The following is a 22,015-nucleotide window of genomic DNA, read 5'->3' as shown; positions in this document are numbered from 1 at the left end:
TCATCGACACCTGTGGTAATGCTCAATGTATTTTATAATGGACAATGCTATCCTTCTTTGTTGAAAATCTCCACTCCTATAAGAAGAAAATAATAGGATATCACAAGTAGTCTTTTGATGAGGATACCAACACTTCAAGACTTCTCTTACTTCCTTCATGAAAGTATTCTTTGAGAATTCAAGCCTAAAATATTATGCCAAAGGCTTCTTTGATTGCTAAATATGATGTGGAACATATTAGCTAAAGTTTTTCATAGGAATAATTTATCTAGTCTTTTACATGCTTTCTAGAATATTCTTGCTAGTTTATATATACAATGCTGTAAGAAGAAGAGGGGATGATGAATATTATGATATTTGGAAGCCTTTAAGCTTGTGTTGGTTTCCTATTTGGTGTTCCTTCTAACAACTTTATTTCTTCCACTGATCCTCTGCATGAGAAGGGTTTTATAAATTATAAGTCATACTAGTTGAATTATTTCAATTGGGTCAAACCCTACAACTTTTTTTTCCCTTCATGTATTTTCTATAAACTGCTTTCAACTTATCTTAATTTTTATTTATGAGAGATTATTGCATAATTCAAAAATTATACTTTGTTTTTATTGTGAATATTCTTGCATGCAATAAATATGATTAATGTTGTAAGAGAAATTAATTCAGGATGCTCTTAATCGATGATTATTGGCATTATATCAACTCCAATAATTAGTAAATTTTTAATTTATCTTTTGGGATTTCGAATACTATAAATGATAGACCTCTCAAGGAATGTGTATAGTCTATAATAACATATTTATCATTGTTTCTTGCTAGCATATTCATATGGTAGAGTTAAGAGTTTAATTATTTTTATAGTTTTGCACATGAATTGTGCACTTTTATAGATAAAAAAAATAATTTCACTAAAATTTTTTGTGAAAATTTTAAAAGGTGAATAAAAATCACAGGACATGACCTAGTTAAAATGATCTACTATACAAGTATGATTACATGAGTTTGATCTTCTCTTAAATAAATTAGAGAATAAGGAATTACAAAGTTGGAAACCAAAGCTTGATCTCTTGTGATTCTAATGGAGATTGTTCGAGAAATAAGTCATGCTAATGACAATAATTGAGTGATGTATCCATCAATTGTGATTGATTGGTGCCAGTTAAACAGTGATAGTTGGAAGACAATCGTTGAGCAATGATGGTAGGGCAATGACAACATTTGAGTGACATTGAATGCTGGTGGTGATTGTCAGTGCCAGATGCCAAGTATTGCTCTCCAAACATTCATATTTTCTCCAATCTCAAGTATAATGCTCAAGTCCACTTTCATATAGATAATGATGGCATATGTATAATTTTTTAGAGAAGTATTTTGATAATTTTAATTAAAGACTCCAAAATACTATATCATAATGCTTGTGTTGACTCCCTTGATCATAGACTAATCTTTCAATAAATATTAATAATATCAAAGTTGAGGTATCTTGGACTTTTCGGATTTCTCTTGACGAGATATTTATTTGGATATAAACAAGCAAGATTCACAAAATGTTTGCAACTCTGAATAATATTTTAAATTTTCTTACCACACTTCAGATGCTTGATTTGAGCTTGATCACTCTCAATGTCGTTAGCCTCACCTTATTGGGATTTAATAATAATTTAGTCTTTAATTTTTTAGTAGAGATTCAAATTCTTAAAACAATCTCTCTAGTTTTTTAGAATTTGCAAATTACATCATGCTATTTAATATTAAATATTTCTTCAAGAAGAGATTAATGCAATAAACAAATAAAAATTACTTTATATCATACTTTTTACATATCTAATATCTAAAACTATAGTATTACATGCCTGTCACTCATAGAGTAAATATCAGACAAGGAATGTAGTGTTAAACTTTATAGGATGATATGAGTGGTAGTTATGAAATATAGAAGTGATATATTTGATATTAAAGTTATTTATAGGTGATAGATATGTAATATTAAAATTTTAGATATTAAATAGGTAAATAATATAATATAAATTGATATCTATACTACTATTATAAAAGGGGCTTGAGTTTCCTTCCTCCGGCAAATCTTGTTCATACATTCTACTTATTTTTTAATTATCTTGACCGTCCATTCTATTAAAAATATTTATTAAATAAAAAAATTCACATTATATAAAACTCATTTAATTTTACCGCCCCTTCAGATTCCTAACTTCCATTTTTCTATTTCTATTATGGTGGCAAATAATTAATACATCTTTATGATAATAATAGTAGTATAAATGCTTAATTAATTATTTGAAAAGCAGTTTTAAAAATGAGAAGTAGAGTGAATGGCTAGGATAATTTTTGAAGATATAAAATGAATGGCCAAGATTTGTTATGGGTGAAGTCCCAAGCCACTTTTATATAGTAGTATAGATTTATTATATTAATTCTACACATTTACGTTTCTCTATTCCTATTCTCCACTTTTGCTACTTTATTTATTATATTAATTCTGCGAGTTTTTATGAATATATTAACTTTTTCCTGTGCAAGTGTAAATATTAACGTTTTTTATGAATATATTAACTTTTTCCTCTGCAAGTGTAAACCTACCCAAATATCGCGATGCTTCGTCTTCGCCCCGTCTCCATATTCTTCGGCTTGCCTAACTGATTCCACTCGTCGTCAGGTAGGTTTCCCTCTAATTAAATCAGTCTTCTGAAATTCTTCAACCTCTTCATGCCTCCGCTCGCCGTCATCTCCTCCGGTAGGTTTCGTGGCCTCAAAATATTAAATGTTAGTAACTCCCGACATTTAATCACCCGCTTCTTCATTTCGTGTTTTCAACTTCTTAAACGTTTCAGGATTCCTTCTCCAATTAATTTGGACGCATGAAGATGAATTCAACCGTCGAAACGTTCCAACCTACGACCGTTCGGTGGCTGTAAGATAACTATCGCATGTTCTCTTTCTCCCATATATATTATTCTCACATGTTTTTCTTTTAGCTCTTTCGTTTCTGGATCTCTACTTCAGCGAACCTGTGAATCTCGACACCATTTTGGCTTCAAATTTGTTGTAGATTTTTTTGTACTTTGAAAAAAATGATCTATTTTGGAGAAATGGAAGAAGATTTTTTTTATCCACTATTTTGATCAAAGTTAAGAAAATTTAAGTAACCCATAAATCTATATTATCTTTTTAAAAATATTTACTCATCATTTCTTCTGCACAAAGTTAAAAATATATACTTAAAATTTTTATTCATGTTCATTTAATGCACGTGTATCTAATGCTCATGTGAATTTTAATTTTTATTATTCTAAATATGAATGAATTATTTTTATGATGTTAATTCTAGAGAGAAAAAATTTGTATTTTGTATTGAATTATAAAATTATATTAATATATTTTCTATATGATAATTTTAAGAAAAACATATAAAGTTTCATCAGTATAATTAATAATTAGAATTGTTTAAAGGGATAAAATTAATTACTTTATTTTTTAATAAAAAATATAATTAAAATTTTCATAACATAAATTTTTATTTTTAAAAATTTATTCGCATGCATTTAATGTCACTATTAATTAGGCAAACACAAATTTTATTAATTTTTTTCATACATATATTTGATCTTCTTAATTATAATATATATTTATTAAATTCTAGCAAAGTAAATTTTATGCACGGATAATAAAACTAGTATATGTAAATAACTCGTAAAAATAATATATTAATGAAAGAAAATCTGTGGACAGAGAAAAACTACCCATGTCCAAAAATCCCCGAACATGAAGCCACGGATGCTTGAACTCTCCCGCCACTTCGTTACCTTTCATGGCTTCCCATTCCCTCTTCTCTCTCCACCTTCCCAAACCCCATCTTCTTCGAGCCTCCTCCGCTACCACTGTCCAGTCTCCTCCCCAATCCCTGGAGAAAAGATTCGGAAGAAAGGGCATCAAGTTCTCCGATTCCGGCGATGTTCCGACGGTTGAGCTCAGTGTTAGGAACAGGAGCTCTCTAAGGCTTCAAATCGCCGACGGAATCGTTACTTCTTACAGGCTAAAGTTTATTGGAAGGACGATGAGTTTGAGGAGGTGCTTTACACGATTAGGGATGGGGATTCGTCGCTGAAGGGCGGTTAGGGTTTGGTTCTTAACGGTGTTTCGCGAGATGGCTCGGCATGGAGTGCTTCGAAGTGGTCCGTCAAGGATGCTGATTCCGATTCCATTGAGGCAGTGCAGGTAAGTGATTAGGATAAAGATCAAGATCCCGCCTCCTTTTTTCGGGCATTGTCTAATTGGTGGTTTTTTGTATTGGGCTGGAAACAGAAGATTGCACTTCAGTGATAAGAATGCTAAAAGTTTTTTTTTTTTTTTCCCTCTTCGTGAAGTTTCTCGCTTATAAATTATTGCAAAAATCTAAAACTTTTCTAATTGAAATGGCGACACACATTATGGTAAAACTTTAATTTGAGAAAGCTCTAAAACTTTGAAATTGGTCCTGTATTCGTGAAGGTGAGATTTATCTTCCTCCTTCGTTTGGGCTGTTTGGTTGGGGCTTAACTCACCCTAAGACAAAGAGCTTTTGTGTCAGTTTCCTAAGTATAAAAAGCATAAGCCTAATTAACTTATGTCCCCCTTTTGGGGCGGCTTAAGCTTTTTTTAGCTTGTTCTTCATCCTCGCTTTGGAATGAACCTTCACCTTCTCCAGGTTGCTCCCCATGATAACAACACTGTCAATCTCCGAGCGTGTCTTAGTTTTCCATTTATAGTTCCAATTTCTACCACCGCCATTTTCTTGTTTCCCATTAATGATATAGACGTCGTTGATATTATAGTCACTATCGTGCATGCGATCACAATTGTCGTTGATGCTGCTGTTAGGAGTGGTTCATGCAATCTTTTTTTTTGGTAGTGCAATCATTAATTAATCTAATTAAGTGCTAATCATTCTAACTAATCCACTCATTGAGAAACTAACTTGTGAACTATCTAACACAATTTATTCCTAATCTTGCATACGCGTTTCATCTTCTCCAGACAAATTCTAAGCTTATGTTATTTAATCTTTTGACCAACCAAACGGCTAAAGTCCGCTTAAGGCTTAAGCCTACAAGTTTTTGCTTAGCTGGTTCACACAGCTTATCCTAAGCCTCAACGAAACATGCTAGTGTTTTAGTATAGTCTTGAGTGTGATGTACTCCAGGACCTGCAAAAGAGATAACAACAAACAAAAACCAAGACGAGACAAGGGATAGAGGAAGAAGAAGGCTTCAACGGCCTGTATATTCAGCTTGAACTTTGTCAAGGTTGTGAAAATGCCAAAACTGCCGCATCCTCTACAGTATTTCCTATATATCATTTCCTTCCAGAAGCTAAAACTAACCTTTTTGCTAAAAGTAAGGTAGCAGAAGAGAAACAAGGAAAAGTATACTAGAAACGAAAAAGGAAACTAAAGTAGTGGAGGCATCAAACAGTGGTAAAATGAGCCTCCTATAGCTGATAGGATAACTGGTGCCGCATCAGAGTGTCTATTAGTCTTCGAGGTCGTTAGCTTAGGTTCCATTTGGTTGCTTGAAATTAGAATTCATATTTGTTATAAATGCTGAATTAATTAGATTTCATCATTTAGTTGGATGTAATTAGAAATTAATATTGATTTTCAACTATACAAATACCTTTGAAATCTCTTAAATGTGTTGATTTCATTTTTACTCAAAAGTGCTTTAAGATGATATTATAAATTTCTAAAATATGGTTTATATAAGCAAATTCCGCCGTGCTCAGCATGTCTTCCCACTGCTTCGGGTGGTCTTGCACGAGACAGCGAAGCATACTTCCAAGAGTCCGATTAACTACCTCAGTCTGCCCATCGGACTGAGGATGATAAGCGGAGCTAAGCCTCAGATCAGTTCCCAAGCGTTTCCATAACTCTCGCCAGAAGTGACTTATGAATTTGACATCTCGATCGGATGTCAGGCTTCTAGGAACTCCATGTAGGCGGACCACTTGGTGAAAGAACAAATGAGCGACTTGAAGAGCAATTGACGTTTTCTTACATGAAAGAAAATGCGCCATTTTTGAGAAACGGTCGACAACAACCATTATCGAATCGTTTCCTTTGCTGGTCCGTGGCAATCCAAGAACAAAGTCTAGACTGAGGTCTTCCCAGATGGAATCAGGGGTTGGCAGCGGTAGGTAGAGACCCGTGTTTTGGGCTCCTCTCTTGTAGCTCTGGCATACCGGGCAACGCTCAACAAAGCGGAAGACATCTCTGCGGAGACGCGGCCAATAGAAACGGCTCTTTAACTGAGCCAAGGATTTGTCACGCCTAGCGTGAGCCGCAAGTGTGCCACAATGGGCTTCCTGCACTAGATGTTGTCTCCAAGAGGAAATGGGAACACACAGTAAATTGTTGTGGAAAAGGAAGTCGTGGCGGATCGAGTATTCTGGCACGGTTTCCTGCTGGATACATTTATTCCACACGGCAGAAAAGTCTGGATCTGTGGCATACAATTCCTGCAGGCAAACTAATCCAGTGAATTCAGTTTGTAGTTGAGTTAACAACATTGTTTTGCGGCTAAGGGCATCAGCAACTTTGTTGTTTCGGCCGGACTGATGTTTGAGTACAAACGAAAATTTCTGCATGAATGAGACCCAACGGGCATGCATCCTATTGATGTGTTTCTGGTTATTGATGAACTGGAGGGCGTGGTTGTCGGTGCAAATTACGAACTCTTGATGAAGGAGATAGTGCTCCCATTGCTTCAGAGCACGGATGAATGCGTACAGGTCCTGTTCATAAGCCGACCATTTCTGACGAGCGGGACAAAGTTTCTCACTAAAGTACGCAATCGGGCGTCCGTCTTGAGATAAAACGGCACCGATGCCCGTGGCCGACGCATCGGTCTCAACCGTAAAGAGCTTCTCAAAACAAGGTAAGGCGAGCACTGGGGCCGAGGTTAGGGCCTGCTTGATGGACGTGAAACTTTGCTGTTGCGGAGGACCCCAAGCAAAGGTTTTGGATTTTAAGCAATCCGTGATTGGGCTCATGATTGAGCTGAAACCTTTGATAAATTTTCTGTAGAAATTGGCTAGGCCGTGAAAACTTCGGATGTCAAAGAAGGACGTTGGCGTGGGCCAATTTATAATGGCAGCAATCTTGTCAACGTGCATAGACAGGCCTTGCTCAGAGACTAGGAATCCCAGAAATTGGACTTGAGAAGTGGCGAACTCGCACTTTTGCAAATTAAGGAACAATTTGTTCTCTTGTAAGATGACAAAAATTTGTCTCAGGTGGCCACTGTGTTGCTCTCGGTTGGCACTGTAAACCAGAATGTCATCGAAATACGCTATGCAAAACTGCCCCCAAACATGTTTGAGAATGTCTTGTATCATCCTCATGAAAGTCGACGGTGCGTTACATAAGCCGAAAGGCATAACTCGCCATTCATATAGGCCGAAGGGGGTCTTGAAGGCCGTCTTCCATTCGTCGCCAGGACGAATCCTGATCTGGTGGTACCCGCTTCTCAAATCCAACTTGGAAAATATGGATGCACCACTTAGCTTATCAATTAACTCCTCAATTCTAGGCACCGGAAAACGGTATTTCACCGTGATTTTATTAATGGCCCGACTGCTACACAGAGGCGCCACTCTTTGTTCTTCTTCGGCATCAGTAGGGCAGGTACGACGCAAGGACTGATGCTAGTTTGAATTAACTGTTTGCGTAGAAGATCTTCTACAATTGACTGTAAAACCTCTTGCTCCGTGGGGTTAAGCCTGTAATGAGGCAAATTCGGTAATGTTGCGTTCGGCAGCAAGTCATTTTGATGTTGGATGGATCTTAAGGGCGACAGTGTAGCAGGGAGCTCATCAGGACAAATGTCTTTGAACTCAGAGAGCAGGTTACGAATCTCTGCCGGTGCTGTTGGTGGTAGTGAAGTGCGCGAATCTGTGATCACTAAGGCCCACACAGGATCTCTGTTTTCCCTCATAAGGAGCGAGTTTGAGCCGGATACAATCTGCATAACAGAGGATGTAGAGGTGTTTGGCCCTTGCGCTTTGTCTTCACTGACTCTCGGCAAGAGTCGAAGTCTTTTGCCCTTCCAATCTAAGGTGTAGACGTTGGCTCTCCCATCATACACGACGCCGGCATCGAATTGCCAGGGTCGTCCAAGAATTAAATGGCATACATCCATCTCCAAGACATCGCAGAGAATGTCACAGACATACTGGTGACCGATGGAGAATGTTACTTGACACATATCTGTCACCTGAATGTCCACACCCTTCTTTACCCAGCTGATCTTGTAAGGCTGTGGGTTCTTTGTGGTCTTTAACTGAAGAGCTTGAACTACGGAGCGGGCTATTATGTTCTCAGTACATCCACTATCTACGAGCAGGTCACAAACTTTTCCACTTATAGTGCACCTAGTCTTGAAGATAGCATTTCGTTGAGAGGCATTACTTTGGCGGGGTGCATTCAGCAACTTCTCTATGACACATAGCACGGGCTCACCATCATCTCCTTCGACGTCTTCAACATTTTCATCTTTGTTGTCATCCAGCTGATCGAAGGACTCGGACTGCTCATTGTCTAACAGTTGGAGTTGTTGACGCTGTGGTCATTCATTTGATTTATGCCCGGGTTGGAAACAACGAAAGCACTTCACTGTTGCCGGTTTAGCATAAGGATTACTACCAGAGGCCGCCTTGGACTTAGACTGAGACCCTTTCTCCGGTGTCAAACCCGCAGGTTTTGGGGAATTGTTAGGTTGCGAATGGGATGGAGCCACACCCACAGATTTGCCTTGGCCAGGGCTGTTCTTTCCAGAATCTGGTAGAGAATCGGTCATCTGCCGGCGGGTATAATGAGGACGGGACGATGTACTCATCTGCATTTCAGCGTTCAAAACAAAGTTGATCGCCTGGGATAAGGACCATACAGAATTTAATTCCAACTTGTCCTGAATACTGTACTTCAACCCGCCAATATATCGAGCCACAAGTTGGTTCATGGATTCGTTCAAATTATTGCGTGCGCTGAGTCTATGGAACTCCTCGGTGTAGTCGCTGACTGAGCGGTTGCCCTGCACGCATTGCTGATATTGCATATAGAGGATTTGCTCGTAATCCATAGGGAGGAATTGAGACCGTAGGAGCTAATTCATCCTCGCCCAACTGCGAACTGACCCCTGCCCTCACGTTGCCTCATTTGCAGAACTTGCGTCCACCATGCACTCGCCCTGCTCCGGAGACGACAAGCAACATATTTCACTTGTTTGGACGGATCAACCTCCATGTATTCAAAAAAATTTTCAACAGCCTTCTCCCAATCTAAATAATCCTCAATATGCACATGCCCATCAAAGAAAGGTATATCTACCTTGACCTTGAACTCGGCCTGAGTTCTTTGAGGATGGGGTCGCCTCCCGCGCCTATAATTGTCTCAGAAATATTCGCCCCCATCTGTCATATCTTCAAACTCACTCACGTCCTCTTCAGGTTGTCTCCGAACCTCCTCTTCCGAATCGGAAGCTTCTATGTTTTGCTGTCTGAATCGTGGCGCCAGTCGATCAAGGCCCATACCACGCCGAACCACATGAGCCACCGCCTGTGCCGGATTTGGACGCGGTTGATGGGGTGCATTCCTTTCTCGACGGAGATTAAACTCGCAGCGCATTTCAATCGTAAGGCGTTGGACATCGGCGGACAGTGACTCCAGCTGCCGCGCGATACTAGCCTGGTTTGCCCACAGTGCTTCCACACTTCGCCCCTCATCGGGAACTGGCTCTTTTCCCTTGTCGGTCATGCTGCTGTATTGGCTCTGATACCAACCTGATGTACTCCAGGACCTGCAAAAGAGATAACAGCAAACAAAAACCAAGACGAGACAAGGGATAGAGGAAGAAGAAGGCTTCAACGGCCTGTATATTCAGCTTGAACTTTGTCAAGGTTGTGAAAATGCCAAAACTGCCGCATCCTCTACAATATTTCCTATATATCATTTCCTTCTAGAAGCTAAAACTAACCTTTTTGCTAAAAGTAAGGTAGCAGAAGAGAAACAAGGAAAAGTATACCATAAACGAAAAAGGAAACTAAAGTAGTGGAGGCATCAAACAGTGGTAAAATGAGCCTCCTATAGCTGATAGGATAACTGGTGCCGCATCAGAGTGTCTATTAGTCTTCGAGGTCGTTAGCTTAGGTTCCATTTGGTTGCTTGAAATTAGAATTCATATTTGTTATAAATGCTGAATTAATTAGATTTCATCATTTAGTTGGATGTAATTAGAAATTAATATTGATTTTCAACTATACAAATACCTTTGAAATCTCTTAAATGTGTTGATTTCATTTTTACTCAAAAATGCTTCAAGATGATATTATAAATTTCTAAAATATGGTTTATATATTTGAGCAACCAAATGGCCCTTGGCTTTTTGAGAGATTTGCTAACAAACTTGTGCTGGGAATTATATTGTATTTTCTTGACTATGGTGATGATTGAGTATATATTCATATTCTTTCAAGGAATTGTCAAATCTAATGGAAGAACTGAATTCCTAAAATAGATTTCTCAGCCATAATATAATAAACTAGAGCCTATTAAGAAATTCAAAATAATAAATAGAAATAATAGCCATCTAAATTCTGATTTGCAATTTACTTCATGCACAAATAATTCAATATAAGTTGATTTTATACATCAAAATATGGAAATTGGGTTACAAAATGCCTTAACTGAAAACTCTATCTGATTTGCTTCCTATAATTTTACTCTGCCGGGCCCTTTCATTTTTCTAAAATGTTAAACATCAATATAATGAGTATTTTAACTTAGTATTCATTCCCAAATCCTATTATAGAGTTCAATATCCATATCTTGAAATTTATAAATAAAAGCTTTAAATGTCAAATTTAAGAAAACACAAAATAACTATTATTTTCTCAAAGACATGTTACAGTTTAATTAGCTCAGACATACAATTTTCTTGTCTTTTCACATGAAAGTTAGAGGTAACTAGTTCCCGAACAAAATAGTATATGCACTTCTATTTCATATTTTTCATAGAAACATCAGAGTGTACTTTGTTACGCACCGGCCACGAAGGGCGGGAGCCTTTTCACCAATTCAGCAGAACCGAACCCAGTTGAAAGGAGGAGGGGGGGGGGACCACTTGTGGGGCCCAATAAAGCTTTAATTCAATATGAAAGGTGGATAAATAGATGGAGACATATTTAAGAGAATTTTAATGAAAATTGGGGGGATATTAATTAGGAAAAGAGATCCAAATTGAATTCAAATTAGAAAGGGAATCTTGTAAGGAAAGTAGGCTGATTTGGGAGGGAATTAGGGAAGCCTATTTAGGGCTAACTATGGGGTGATTTTAATTTTATGCTTTTGTTTGCTGAAATTAAGGTTACTTAGGTTGTGAGGGATCTACCCGGCGGCTAGGGATTTGGGAGAGCTAAATCTTCCTCTCCAATTGAAGATCAAATTGTATTGTATGTTTTTCTTCATAAATATACCAATAAAAAAATGTTCTAGTGTGTTCATAGTTTTCTTGTGTTTATCTTTTGGTTTTGCTAAAATTGAATTTCAGCCAAGGTTTCTACCCATTTCGGCATCCACTTTATATCAAATTGATATCAGAGCGTGATTTTTTTGAGACAATGGTAGCAAAGAAGGTGGATGCATAGGAAGGCGAAGTGGAGCAATTCAAATTGGGGTGGAAAAAAAATTCTCAACCATCGAAGGAAGATTTATAACCATGGAGAATCAGATGGAGAGACGATTTGGAGGGTTGGAGGAGATGATGAAGAAACTCATTGAGATGCAATCTAAAAATCCACCGACGGTTCCTTGGCTAACCCTCACAATGATTCGGTCAGGATTCCCTTGGCCAAACCTAGAGGGAAAGAGATCAGATAGGAATAGTTCAACGAAGAGAGTTCATTTCATCAAAAGTCATCTCCTATCTAGGGCTTCGATAAGGGGTGGAATAGGGTTGTCGGATGGGGGGATAGTGGGAAGGGAGTTTTACGGAGGGTTTTATGGTGGAGAGGGTGACTGACCATTATGGGAGGTCGTGTGGGCGAGGGGTGTGGACAACCGGAGAAGGAGGTGGACGAACCAACCCATGGGGATCAGGAATGGGAGGCTGATGGAAGAAAGGTAGGATTTCCACCCTCGATACACGAGGGGAACCATTGGTGAGAGAGGCAGTTGGGGTGGATAAGTGAAGGTGAGAAAGTTGAAGATGCTGATGTTTGAAGGGAGGATGCCCATGGATGGTTATAATGAGTGGAGAGATATTTTGCGGTGAACGGGTTAAGAGAGGAGGATGCCCATGGATGGTTATACTGAATGGAGGTAAAATCCCTCGCTTGGTTCCAATGGAGGCAGGCGAGATATCCGATTCGTTTGTGGGAGGAGTTTAAAGATTCCTTGTTGGAATATTTCTAAGCCATTCGGGAAGAAGACTTACACGAGCAATTCCTTTCCTTAACGGATCTGTCATGGAGTATAGGGAGAGATTCAAGTTGTTATTGGAGTATAGCGGAAAATTTTATGAAGGGTCTCAAGCCTAATATACTAGTGGACCTCCGTTTGATGAGGCCGAGGAGATTATAAGAGAAACTGATCGAGAGTCATAAGTGCAGGAGCAAGATCAAGATATTCTCATTTGACTTTCTAATAAATGATAAGAATACTTATATATAGTAGATAATACTGACACATGATAAGAATATTGATACAATTACTTGAATGAGTTGAAATGATAATCAAAAGAAAATAACATGAATTCTTCTACTTCATGTCTTAGGGTGTGATATTAGATGCAGCTCTTATAGTGATTTAAAGAGAAGCGTCCATCTAATCGCATTATTATTATTTTCAACAATGCTCTGGCTGGTTTTCCACAATCGGTAATTTTGGTGAAAATGTGTGGAGAGGTATTTACCAACGCTGTATGCTCAGCTGATATTCAAATGCTTCTTATTCATGCAAATATATATATATATATCCCTTTTGAGGAAAGATGAACACGAATCACTTCTATGCCCTCTTTGCAGGTAGAATTAAGCTGCGCAAATGTCGACGGGTCTCTCGACATATCATATGTTGTCTCCCTCTATCCGCTAAGCATGGCCACTGTAAAGCTTACAAGTGGATGCTCGGACACATCAGATTTAAAAGCCAAGAAGGTTCTGCAATCCAGGGACTCAGAGGCTGCTCCTATCGTTCACATCCACCACTTGATTCAAGTTTTGGTCTTTTATCTCCATACGATGAGATGGAACGTAAGTACTGAAATCTATGAGCCAGAAGCTTGGAAGGTAGAGGATAATCTATATACAATCCTGAAACAAAAGCTTAGTAGGGTGTACGCTGCTCCACCGAGTGAGAGAATGAAGCGCATCTACAATACTTCTCCTTCGAAATATCAGACTATCGATCAGGTATGTATTCCTGTAGAGAAGGTAGCACACAAAGTACAAATGGTATTTTAGTCTTCCTGATTTTGACTTCATAAATATACAGTTAGAGAAGGTAGGACCATATTCACATGATATTAGAAATCAAGCAATAATTTTCCTTGCACATTGAATATTTTATATCTTAACATCTCCTGCGCCACCGTAGTTTAAACAGAATAGTGATCATATGTGCACGCTAATATTTGTTACCAATGTTTTAAAACCTGAATTGAACTGGCCGGTCTGACCAGCTCAACTGTGAACCGGTCTTATGGTTGGTCCGGTTCATCCTAAGAACCACTTCTGCATCAAATCATCTAGAACCGGAGAAAATCGCCAGTTGGTTGAACCGGTCACGGTTCTCTTGAATCGGCCCGATTTAATTTTTGCATTTTTTGAATATTTAAATAAATTATTTTAAAATATTATAAATATTTATAATTTAATTTTAAATATGAAATGCTTATGTTTAAATTAAAAAATTCTTTATAAATTATATATAGATATATAACATAAATTAATAATAATTTATATTAAACTTATTAATTGATATGTAAGTTAAATTTTGGTTAAATTTGAATTAAATTTAAAGATTGAATATGTTTAAATTTAAAATTACATCAGATATTAGTATAGTGATGTGTTAATTCAATTTATTTTTTAATAAAAAATTTATATTATTATATGATTTTTATGTCATCTAAATTTTATTTATTACGTCATCCGGTTCGACTGTTCAAACCGATCGAACCTTGAATCACGTCTACCGGTTTATTGTCTAACCCGATTTCCAAAATAAAATAAAATAAAAAGTTTAAACAGTTTTCTAGAAAAAAATATCAATTTAAATTTTTTTTTTGTATTGTAAAATTATTCCTAATTTCTTCAGTAAAAGCATAGTAAAAGTGCAATAAATATATTACTAATTGAGTATTTACCGTCATTTTATAAATACTCCGCAAAAGGATAGCTAATACGCAATTAAAATTATCTATTAGCTGTCTTTCATAAAAATACAGCAAAAACACAGTAAAAGCACAGCAAATCCGAATATAAGCTTGCGTGCGTAAATCGCACAAAATAATTTGCCCTGTTGTATCTACTTCCCCGAATGGCAACATGGAAGAAAAGTGTTTGGTGACTCTCCGGGACGACCAGTTATCTTCAGAACTATTGGTCAAGAATTCAACACCATCATTCATCCAGTTACAGGGAAGTATAATGAGCCATTTAACAGTAAGCACACCTGATACAACCTATGCCTCGGCCTCCAAGGATCGAACTACTTCTCCAAGAAAGCAAAATCATCAGAGTTCAGTATAATTCCACCTACAAACTTAACGAAGGTCCAAAGCGCTTCAACATTCTTCAGATCTCTGGCGCAGAAAGGATTTGATGGTTTGTTCTCTGGTTGGGGCACAACAAAACATCAAGATGGGGAAAAAGAAGAAGAGGAAGAGAAAGAAGATGCAACGATTATTTTCAAATGAACGAGATATTAAGCAGGATTTATACCTCCACACCTGCTGAGTTTACTGTGATTGACAGAGTGATGATCTCACTTGTGTTCTTCAGTTGACTACTTCATTTAAAAATTTTGAAGTCGTTAAAAATTGGATGAAAGTGAGTTCTAGATTTTAGAACTCACATTCATAAAATTGATGAGCAAGTTTCAATTATGAGAACTTGAAAGATAGCAAAAAGTAAAAGAAAAGAAATGCTCATTACATGCAGCCAAGCCAACATATTTCCAGCATTACATTTCACACCAGAAAAGTGTTGGACTCTGTAGGTAAGAGAAGCATTGTTCAGTAATATGGCAAAAAGACGCAGCTCACGTTGATATGTTGGCTAGCAACTAAGAGATCTTATGTTTGAAGCTTACGTGTGTGAACCTAAAACTCAGCCCAACAACTTCCTTAAGACTCTTGTTGCAACAAGCAAGCCTTTATCATAATTAAACTAGAACTGATCCTACTTTTTTTTGTTCTTGGTGCTGCAACAGGGAAGAAGAAACTCAGCGGTCATTCAGAAGAGTTGATTTGAAGAATTTTACATGTTCAGCCCTGGATCTGATCATAATTGGTATGGAAAATATGCATTTTTCTGTGTAGGATCATGTGCATTGTTAAAACCAATAGTACTTGGTCCTGGAGGAATATGGAAGGGAGGCCAGTATTTATATAACCCAAATATTTAATTTCATATTCATTCTGAGTTCATTAAATTTTTCTTTTGAATCTTGCAAGTCTCAAAGTTTGGTGGTTATCAGCTGAATTGCCTCATTTTAGAAGGCATGTACAACAAAATGAGGAGCATACAGAATAAAGTTAGGCTTCATTTGGGACGGGTTTATTGTTGCTTCTTAAAGCAACTTCGTAGTACAAAAATGAAAATTTTTATACTAGAAAGCTGTTTTAAGAAGCAAAAAGAAAGCTGTCCCAAACGAAGCCTCAGGGTGTATTTGGGACGACTGCAGCTGTCGATAAAGTAGGTTGTAAAATTAATATACAAAAAGCTGCGTTTTGAAATTGCTGTATAGAAAGCAGTATATTTTATTTGAGAAGTATAATTGTCAAATTGCTTTGCTGCAGCTGTATGAAAATAAATTACTTTTATACCCTTATATATTAAGATGAAAATAAATTATGTACATGTCAACTTTTTTAAATAAAATTAGATTCTAACAAACTAACAATTATAAATTAAAAATTGTATCATCTTTTATGAAATATTTTATAGCTTTTAAATATCATAATATAATTTTTTTTTATAATGTAATATCATATTTTTAAATAATCTGAAAAAAAAATATTAACTCCTATTACTTTATACTAAACATAATTTTTCTAATAATAATATAACTGATATATTTTTGAAATTTAATTAAAATTTAATAATAATTTAATTACATATCATGAATAAACTATTTATATTTCTCTAAATTACTATTAAAATCATTAACTTACAGCATCGATTCTCCAACTATAGCTTTATAAGTACTTCCATCAACAATCTTTATATAATCATTTTAGCCGGGATAAACAAACTAATCTGAATCAACACTAATCTGAATCAATATTCTGCTAAGAAATTACAATAAAGAAAAAAATGTCTAGTAAAACTAAAGCTTTTCAAGAGGAGAAATAAAGGAGGAAAGTTGCATATAAAAGACAAAGTGAAAGTCATATGGAAAAGCAAAGGGATTTTGAAGATGTTTCTTTTAATGAAATTAAATTCAATTTTGTTTTAACTTACCGATAATCAACAGTGGACAGAGTTTTGACTGAATAATCTGAGAAGGATGCGAGCAGAAGAGAGCTAACCGAATTGAAATGTTGGGAAAATCACAGGGCAAGAAAACAGCTCTTCAAATGCAGGAGAAAGCCGTGGCAGAAGGAAAAATTGTGATGAGAAGAAAAAAAAATGAGGTAGGGTAGAGAACGTGGACGCATATAAAGGAAAGACCTCCTTGCTAGCTACCTGAGATGTGAGATGTTGAGTTGTGCTTCTTGCAGTTGTGCCTTCGGAGGAATAAAAAAAAAAATAGCGTACAAATGAGGTCGCGACTATGCTGAGATGTGTGAGAAGAAGCGGATAAATGTCCGAATAGAGGAACTTGGAGAGGATGAAGAAGAAAACAAGGTAGTTTTTAGGTAACTGTAAGGTCATTCACGTATTTCTCATACCTTGGAACCGCGGAATGCAGGCGAACGCGGTGGGATTACTTCGGACCGGAAAAGCAACCGCAGGATGTGAAAATTTTCCCAAGGGAGCACGATGCCGTAAACCCAAACCATATTGTGGTTACGTTCCCAAACGCACAGCAGGGAAAAATCCGTCCCAAACGCACCCTTAATCTATATGAGGAGCTAAATAATAGTTTAATAGTCTAGTATTTTCTGTAAATAATCTCCCTTGAGCGCTATTAGGTATGCAACAAAAATGAATGAACAAAATCACCTTGCTCTGAAATTCTTCTTCCTCCTCCCCTTCTCTCAATTCAGTGTTTTCTTGGAATGGTTGATGAACTACAAGTGCTGTTCATCCCCTTCGATCCAATAGATTCGTATCAATTGGTGTTCTTACTAAGATTCGCGATCAACTGCTAAATGATCCAACATCTTCAAGAACCAGCATTGTCGATGTCGGTAGATCCAACAACTTGTCTCCAACTTCATCCCTAGACCAATCACCAAATTCTTCACCGTCCGTTTAATCCGAAAAAATTGCCGATATCTCGGCCTGATCAAACAACCAGCAGCTGTGTCTCCCGTTTCTAGCTGTTGGTGACCTCCCAAATCCCCTTTCCAGATCGTCAATGGCAGTCCATCTCTCTAAATATCGTCGATCCATTACTCAACTTCACATATTGGTACAACTTCAATTGATCTATGCCCAATCCCATCTCCTCTGACCTTCACATGATTCCACATCAGATAAAATCAAAATCAACTGCTAAGTCCCAATCTACCATCGCCAAGCTCAATGCGAAATCTCCCAGCCAATCTTGATCTCCAATACAACCAAATATCCAGGTGCCACGATCTTCGATCTCCAAAGATCCTGTTCTAAAATTTTTTCCGCATCATCCACCATCAATGCACAAATCCACAATCATTGTCATTTGCGATAAGTCAGATGCAGATATACACGATTGAGCTTCCAACAACGTCAAGTCCATCAAAATTCAGCAAGATCTATCGTCGATTGTCCCATCCGACTTGGATCTAACAGCCATCTTTGTCAAACAAAGCCTTCCAAATATTCCCACTGCAGATTTCATAAAGCCCTTCATCAAAGTCACATCAACGAGATCGACACAACACCACCCATATCCCCATTTGCCACTTAGTAGCTCTTCTAAGAATTCTGTTTAGACTATTTGCGCCATTATAGCTCTATCGAGATCATAGATTTAGCCACTAATCGTCATTACAATAAAATTTAAAAACATGAATTTCATTAATGATCAAAACACAGAGTTCAAGAAGATGGGATGAGAAAGTGAGAATCAAGAGTCTCCTTATATGGAATGCAAGTTGCACTCCACTTTATAAGTTGATCCTACTCCTCTACCAAACTCCCTCTCTTCAATAAGAAATCATTGCGGAATCCGGACGGGAAGAATCATCCGTCCCGAACTATGAGTGTACACATAGTGTGTACAAAAAATTGATACACTGTTTATAAATTTGTACGCAGTATGTATACTCACATGTTCGGATGGTTCTTCCCATCTGCACTTTGCACGGAATAATTTCTCCTCTTCAACTCTCTTCATTCACTTGAAACTATAGAACAAAAATAAAATAATGGAAAAGGTCTTCCATTAACAATACAACCATCTATTCATACTTTAGCATAAAATAGGCCTCATAACTGATTATAGCATCGCGGCGTAGAATGATGTAGCGTTGCGGCACTCTTCAATGAACTAGTGTTGTGTCACGCTCCGTTGCGATGTTCATACTTAATCAACATGTTGATTCATACTATAACTTACTTAACTATTATCGCCGCGACATTCAGCAGATTTGGCTCTGAAAAACTCTTTTTGGGTTATCCTCTCGAGGCGATGTAGCTTTTAACAAGTAGCACCGCAATGCTGAAAACGACGCTATAGCGGTTAGCTCTCTATTATGCCTTCAGATTTAAGCTTAAGTACTGTGGTGCTCGAATATGTAGCGCTGCGGCGCTGCATCAAAACCTTCCCTAAATTGATTCTTTTATGATAAGTCCCTTCACAAAATAAGGAAATAAGAATTTTTTCATATAGAATATGACATTATTAAACACTATAATTTTTAAAATTAACAGTAAAATGACAAAATGCCAAAATATTGTCATCTCCAATAGAAATCTAATGCAACACTTATATACAATTGAAATGACTTCAGCAAAGTACAAAAATTTAACCCATCTTCATTAAAAAAAAATTATTATGTATGAACACCAAACAATCTGAAGCTGAATTAGAGGGCGCCACCTCACCTGATACAAAATAATTTCATCTTCATTAACTGTCTAATTCACATCACAGAGCAATGCAATTTTTTCTTTTGATAGGGAGAAAAACATTAAATAAATATGAAAGAGAAGTCAGATCAGGAATGACTGATAAATCGCCTACTAATTGATCAAACATAGCGTGAAATCAATGTTCTGCACCTCGATCTCTTTCGTTGAGTTCTCTTATGGTGGAAAAAGCCTCTGAACTTCCACCGACAGCGTGCTAGAATCTTCAACGCCGAGAAAAGAAAAATGAATTCAAGAATGGCCAAAAGCTAAAAATGGGAAATTTAAAAAGAACAGCTAAGAAGCACTCCTTACACTCCAAATAATCGTCGACATGAACCCCTGTTATTGCAATCGCCATCTATTCGCGCTTTAGGGTTCGATGCCCTTCCTCCGTTCCGACTCCAGGGACGAAGCGGGGATTTTTGGGTAACCTTAATGGATAATACTGGTCTGATTTCATCTTATTTTCTCCATTATCAGTTATTAGCTTCCTCAATCAGCGTAACCCAGTTCTTGATTCTGCTGTCTTCCGAGATGGTTTTTCTACTCAGAAAAGCGATATTTTTTAAGTTGCGTTCCAACTGTTCGACAAAATTACTCAAAGTGGCTTCTTTTCCAGCAACTCGCTTGTTTTTCTCCTCAACCACAAGCAGAATGGATTCCATCTATTCAAGCAAAATTTCTCAAATTATCCGTGCCATTAATGGCGAAGCTTCAGATGATACAAAATATGGGATTCATTGCATTGCAATCAAATCTGCTCTGAACGTGGAAGCTTCTGTAGCCACTTCCATCATCAGCTTCTATCTTCATCTGAATGACTTAGAAAGTGCAAGGTCTCTATTTTATTTGATACCTACAAAAGATTTCATCTCATGTACTGCTATGATAACCGGCCTGTCCAAGTGTGGAGAGTTCATGGAAGCTATAAACATGTTTCGCTCAATGCAATCTTACTTTGACAGTCCTAATCTTGTGAGCTTCTTAAGTGTTCTGCCTGCTTGCGCAAATACTGGATCTTTGCAATATGGAAAGCAGATTCATGGAAGTACTATAAGGAGGGAATGGCATATGGAAGGAAAACTACAAAACTCCCTTATTGACATGTATGCGAAATGTTGCAACATGAATGCTGCAAGTTTAGTTTTTGATGCCATGGAGACGAAGGATGATATCTCATGGAAGAATCTGATCATAGGATGCATACAAAATGGAGTGCTTAGGAAGGCAATTGGTTACTTTTCTAGAATGAGAACTTCTCAGGTCGAACCTGGAGAGATTATCGTCCGCAACTTAATAGCGATATGCCCTCAACTTAATTGCTTTAAGTTTGGAATAGAATTGCACTGTTGTTGCATAAAGAATGGGCTTTTGACTTTAGCTTCTATTGGGGCAGCAATTCTTAAGATGTATGCAGATTTCAAAGAGATTGAAATGGCACAATTGCTGTTCAGTGATCTTCAGCACAAAGATCACATAACATGGAGCATGATGATGTCGGTATGTTCTCATACCAAACAAGCAGTTCGAGCTCTGAAAATATTTAATGATATGGTAATTGAAAATGTTGAAGTTAATGAAATTACATTGGTTAGTTTGCTTCAAGCTTGCTCTTTGCTGAGAGCATTGGAACTAGGAAGATGCACACATGGCCATTTGATCAAATTGGGATATAATTGTAATGCGTTTGTGATTTCATCCTTGATTAATTTCTACTGTAAGCTTGGGATTCTAGGAAAAGCAGAGATCTTGTTCAATAGTCTTCAGGAAAAAGATCTTGTTTGTTGGAGTTCCATGATACATGGTTATGGCATCAATGGACATGGAGAAAAGGCCATTCGTTCCTTTTCCGCCATGTTAGATCAGGGATTGATGCCGAACGAGATCGTGTTCGTTTCTCTTTTATCAGCTTGTAGCCGCTGCGGTTTTCTCGATGAGGGGTGGAAGTGGTTCAATTCAATGGAGGAGAAGTTTGGTGTCACTCCTTCCCTTGCACATTATGCTTGCATTGTGGATTTGCTTGGCCGCAAAGGGAAGGTGGAGAGAGCACTGGAGGTCATAAGGACAATGCCATTCGAACCTGATGGTAGTATATGGATTGCTTTGCTCAGCTGGTGTGGAACCAGTGATGGTGATCTGAAGGTTGCCGAAATTGCAGCAGAGAAGCTTGTCAGGATTGATCAAACAGGTTGATGAGTCTTTCTTTGAGGAGAGTTGAGTGAAAAAGAGCTGATGCCATTGCATGAACTGCATCATTAAAATGACACAAAAGATGCAGTGCGAGTTGATGTAAATGTTCCTGTATGAGTGTCATTGCGCTTCTATTTCTTGGGGCATTCAAATCAATTATTTGCTCTTCAGCTAATAACCTTCTAAATTAAGAGGAAGCCTAGTTATAGACAGTCTATTCAGACTTGAAGGAGAGGAAGCCATGAAGATCCAGAAGAATGTGAGAAGTCACAAAGCTGCTCTTCATCGAGTCATTGATCATGTGAAATGTAGAAACAATCCAGGTATTTCA

At 37.4% G+C, this 22,015-nt stretch overlaps 3 protein-coding genes across 3 annotated transcripts; all 3 read left to right on the top strand.

Annotated features, from left to right (window-relative positions):
• Window positions 1–3,749: 3,749 nt before the first annotated feature.
• LOC110107273 (photosynthetic NDH subunit of subcomplex B 2, chloroplastic) lies at window positions 3,750–13,597 on the top strand. The gene is given in 5 exon segments (XM_020837476.2): window positions 3,750–4,046; window positions 4,049–4,230; window positions 13,069–13,162; window positions 13,165–13,294; window positions 13,296–13,597. Coding segments are annotated over 5 exon segments (840 nt in total). The 5' UTR covers window positions 3,750–3,823; the 3' UTR covers window positions 13,507–13,597.
• A 423-nt stretch (window positions 13,598–14,020) lies between these two features.
• Window positions 14,021–15,716, top strand: LOC110107274 (protein NDH-DEPENDENT CYCLIC ELECTRON FLOW 5). The gene is given in 4 exon segments (XM_028693793.1): window positions 14,021–14,734; window positions 14,737–14,945; window positions 14,948–15,022; window positions 15,479–15,716. Coding segments are annotated over 4 exon segments (621 nt in total). The 5' UTR covers window positions 14,021–14,592; the 3' UTR covers window positions 15,674–15,716.
• A 4,432-nt stretch (window positions 15,717–20,148) lies between these two features.
• Window positions 20,149–21,687, top strand: LOC110107257 (pentatricopeptide repeat-containing protein At3g53360, mitochondrial-like). The gene has a single exon (XM_020837459.2). The coding sequence runs from the start codon at window positions 20,149–20,151 to the stop codon at window positions 21,685–21,687; it is 1,539 nt and encodes a 512-aa protein (XP_020693118.2).
• The last annotated feature ends 328 nt before the right edge of the window (window positions 21,688–22,015 follow it).

The sequence above is a fragment of the Dendrobium catenatum genome, unplaced genomic scaffold (genome assembly GCF_001605985.2).
Source record: "Dendrobium catenatum unplaced genomic scaffold, ASM160598v2 fragScaff_scaffold_43, whole genome shotgun sequence".
Lineage (NCBI taxonomy): Eukaryota > Viridiplantae > Streptophyta > Magnoliopsida > Asparagales > Orchidaceae > Dendrobium > Dendrobium catenatum.
The sequence above is the reverse complement of the archived record's forward strand: the minus strand, read 5'-3'. Positions and strand labels throughout refer to the sequence as shown.

Coding starts and splice junctions, on each gene's coding strand:
- LOC110107257 (XM_020837459.2), top strand. CDS start 20,149: ATGGATTCCATCTATTCAAGCAAAATTTCTCAAATTATCCGTGCCATT.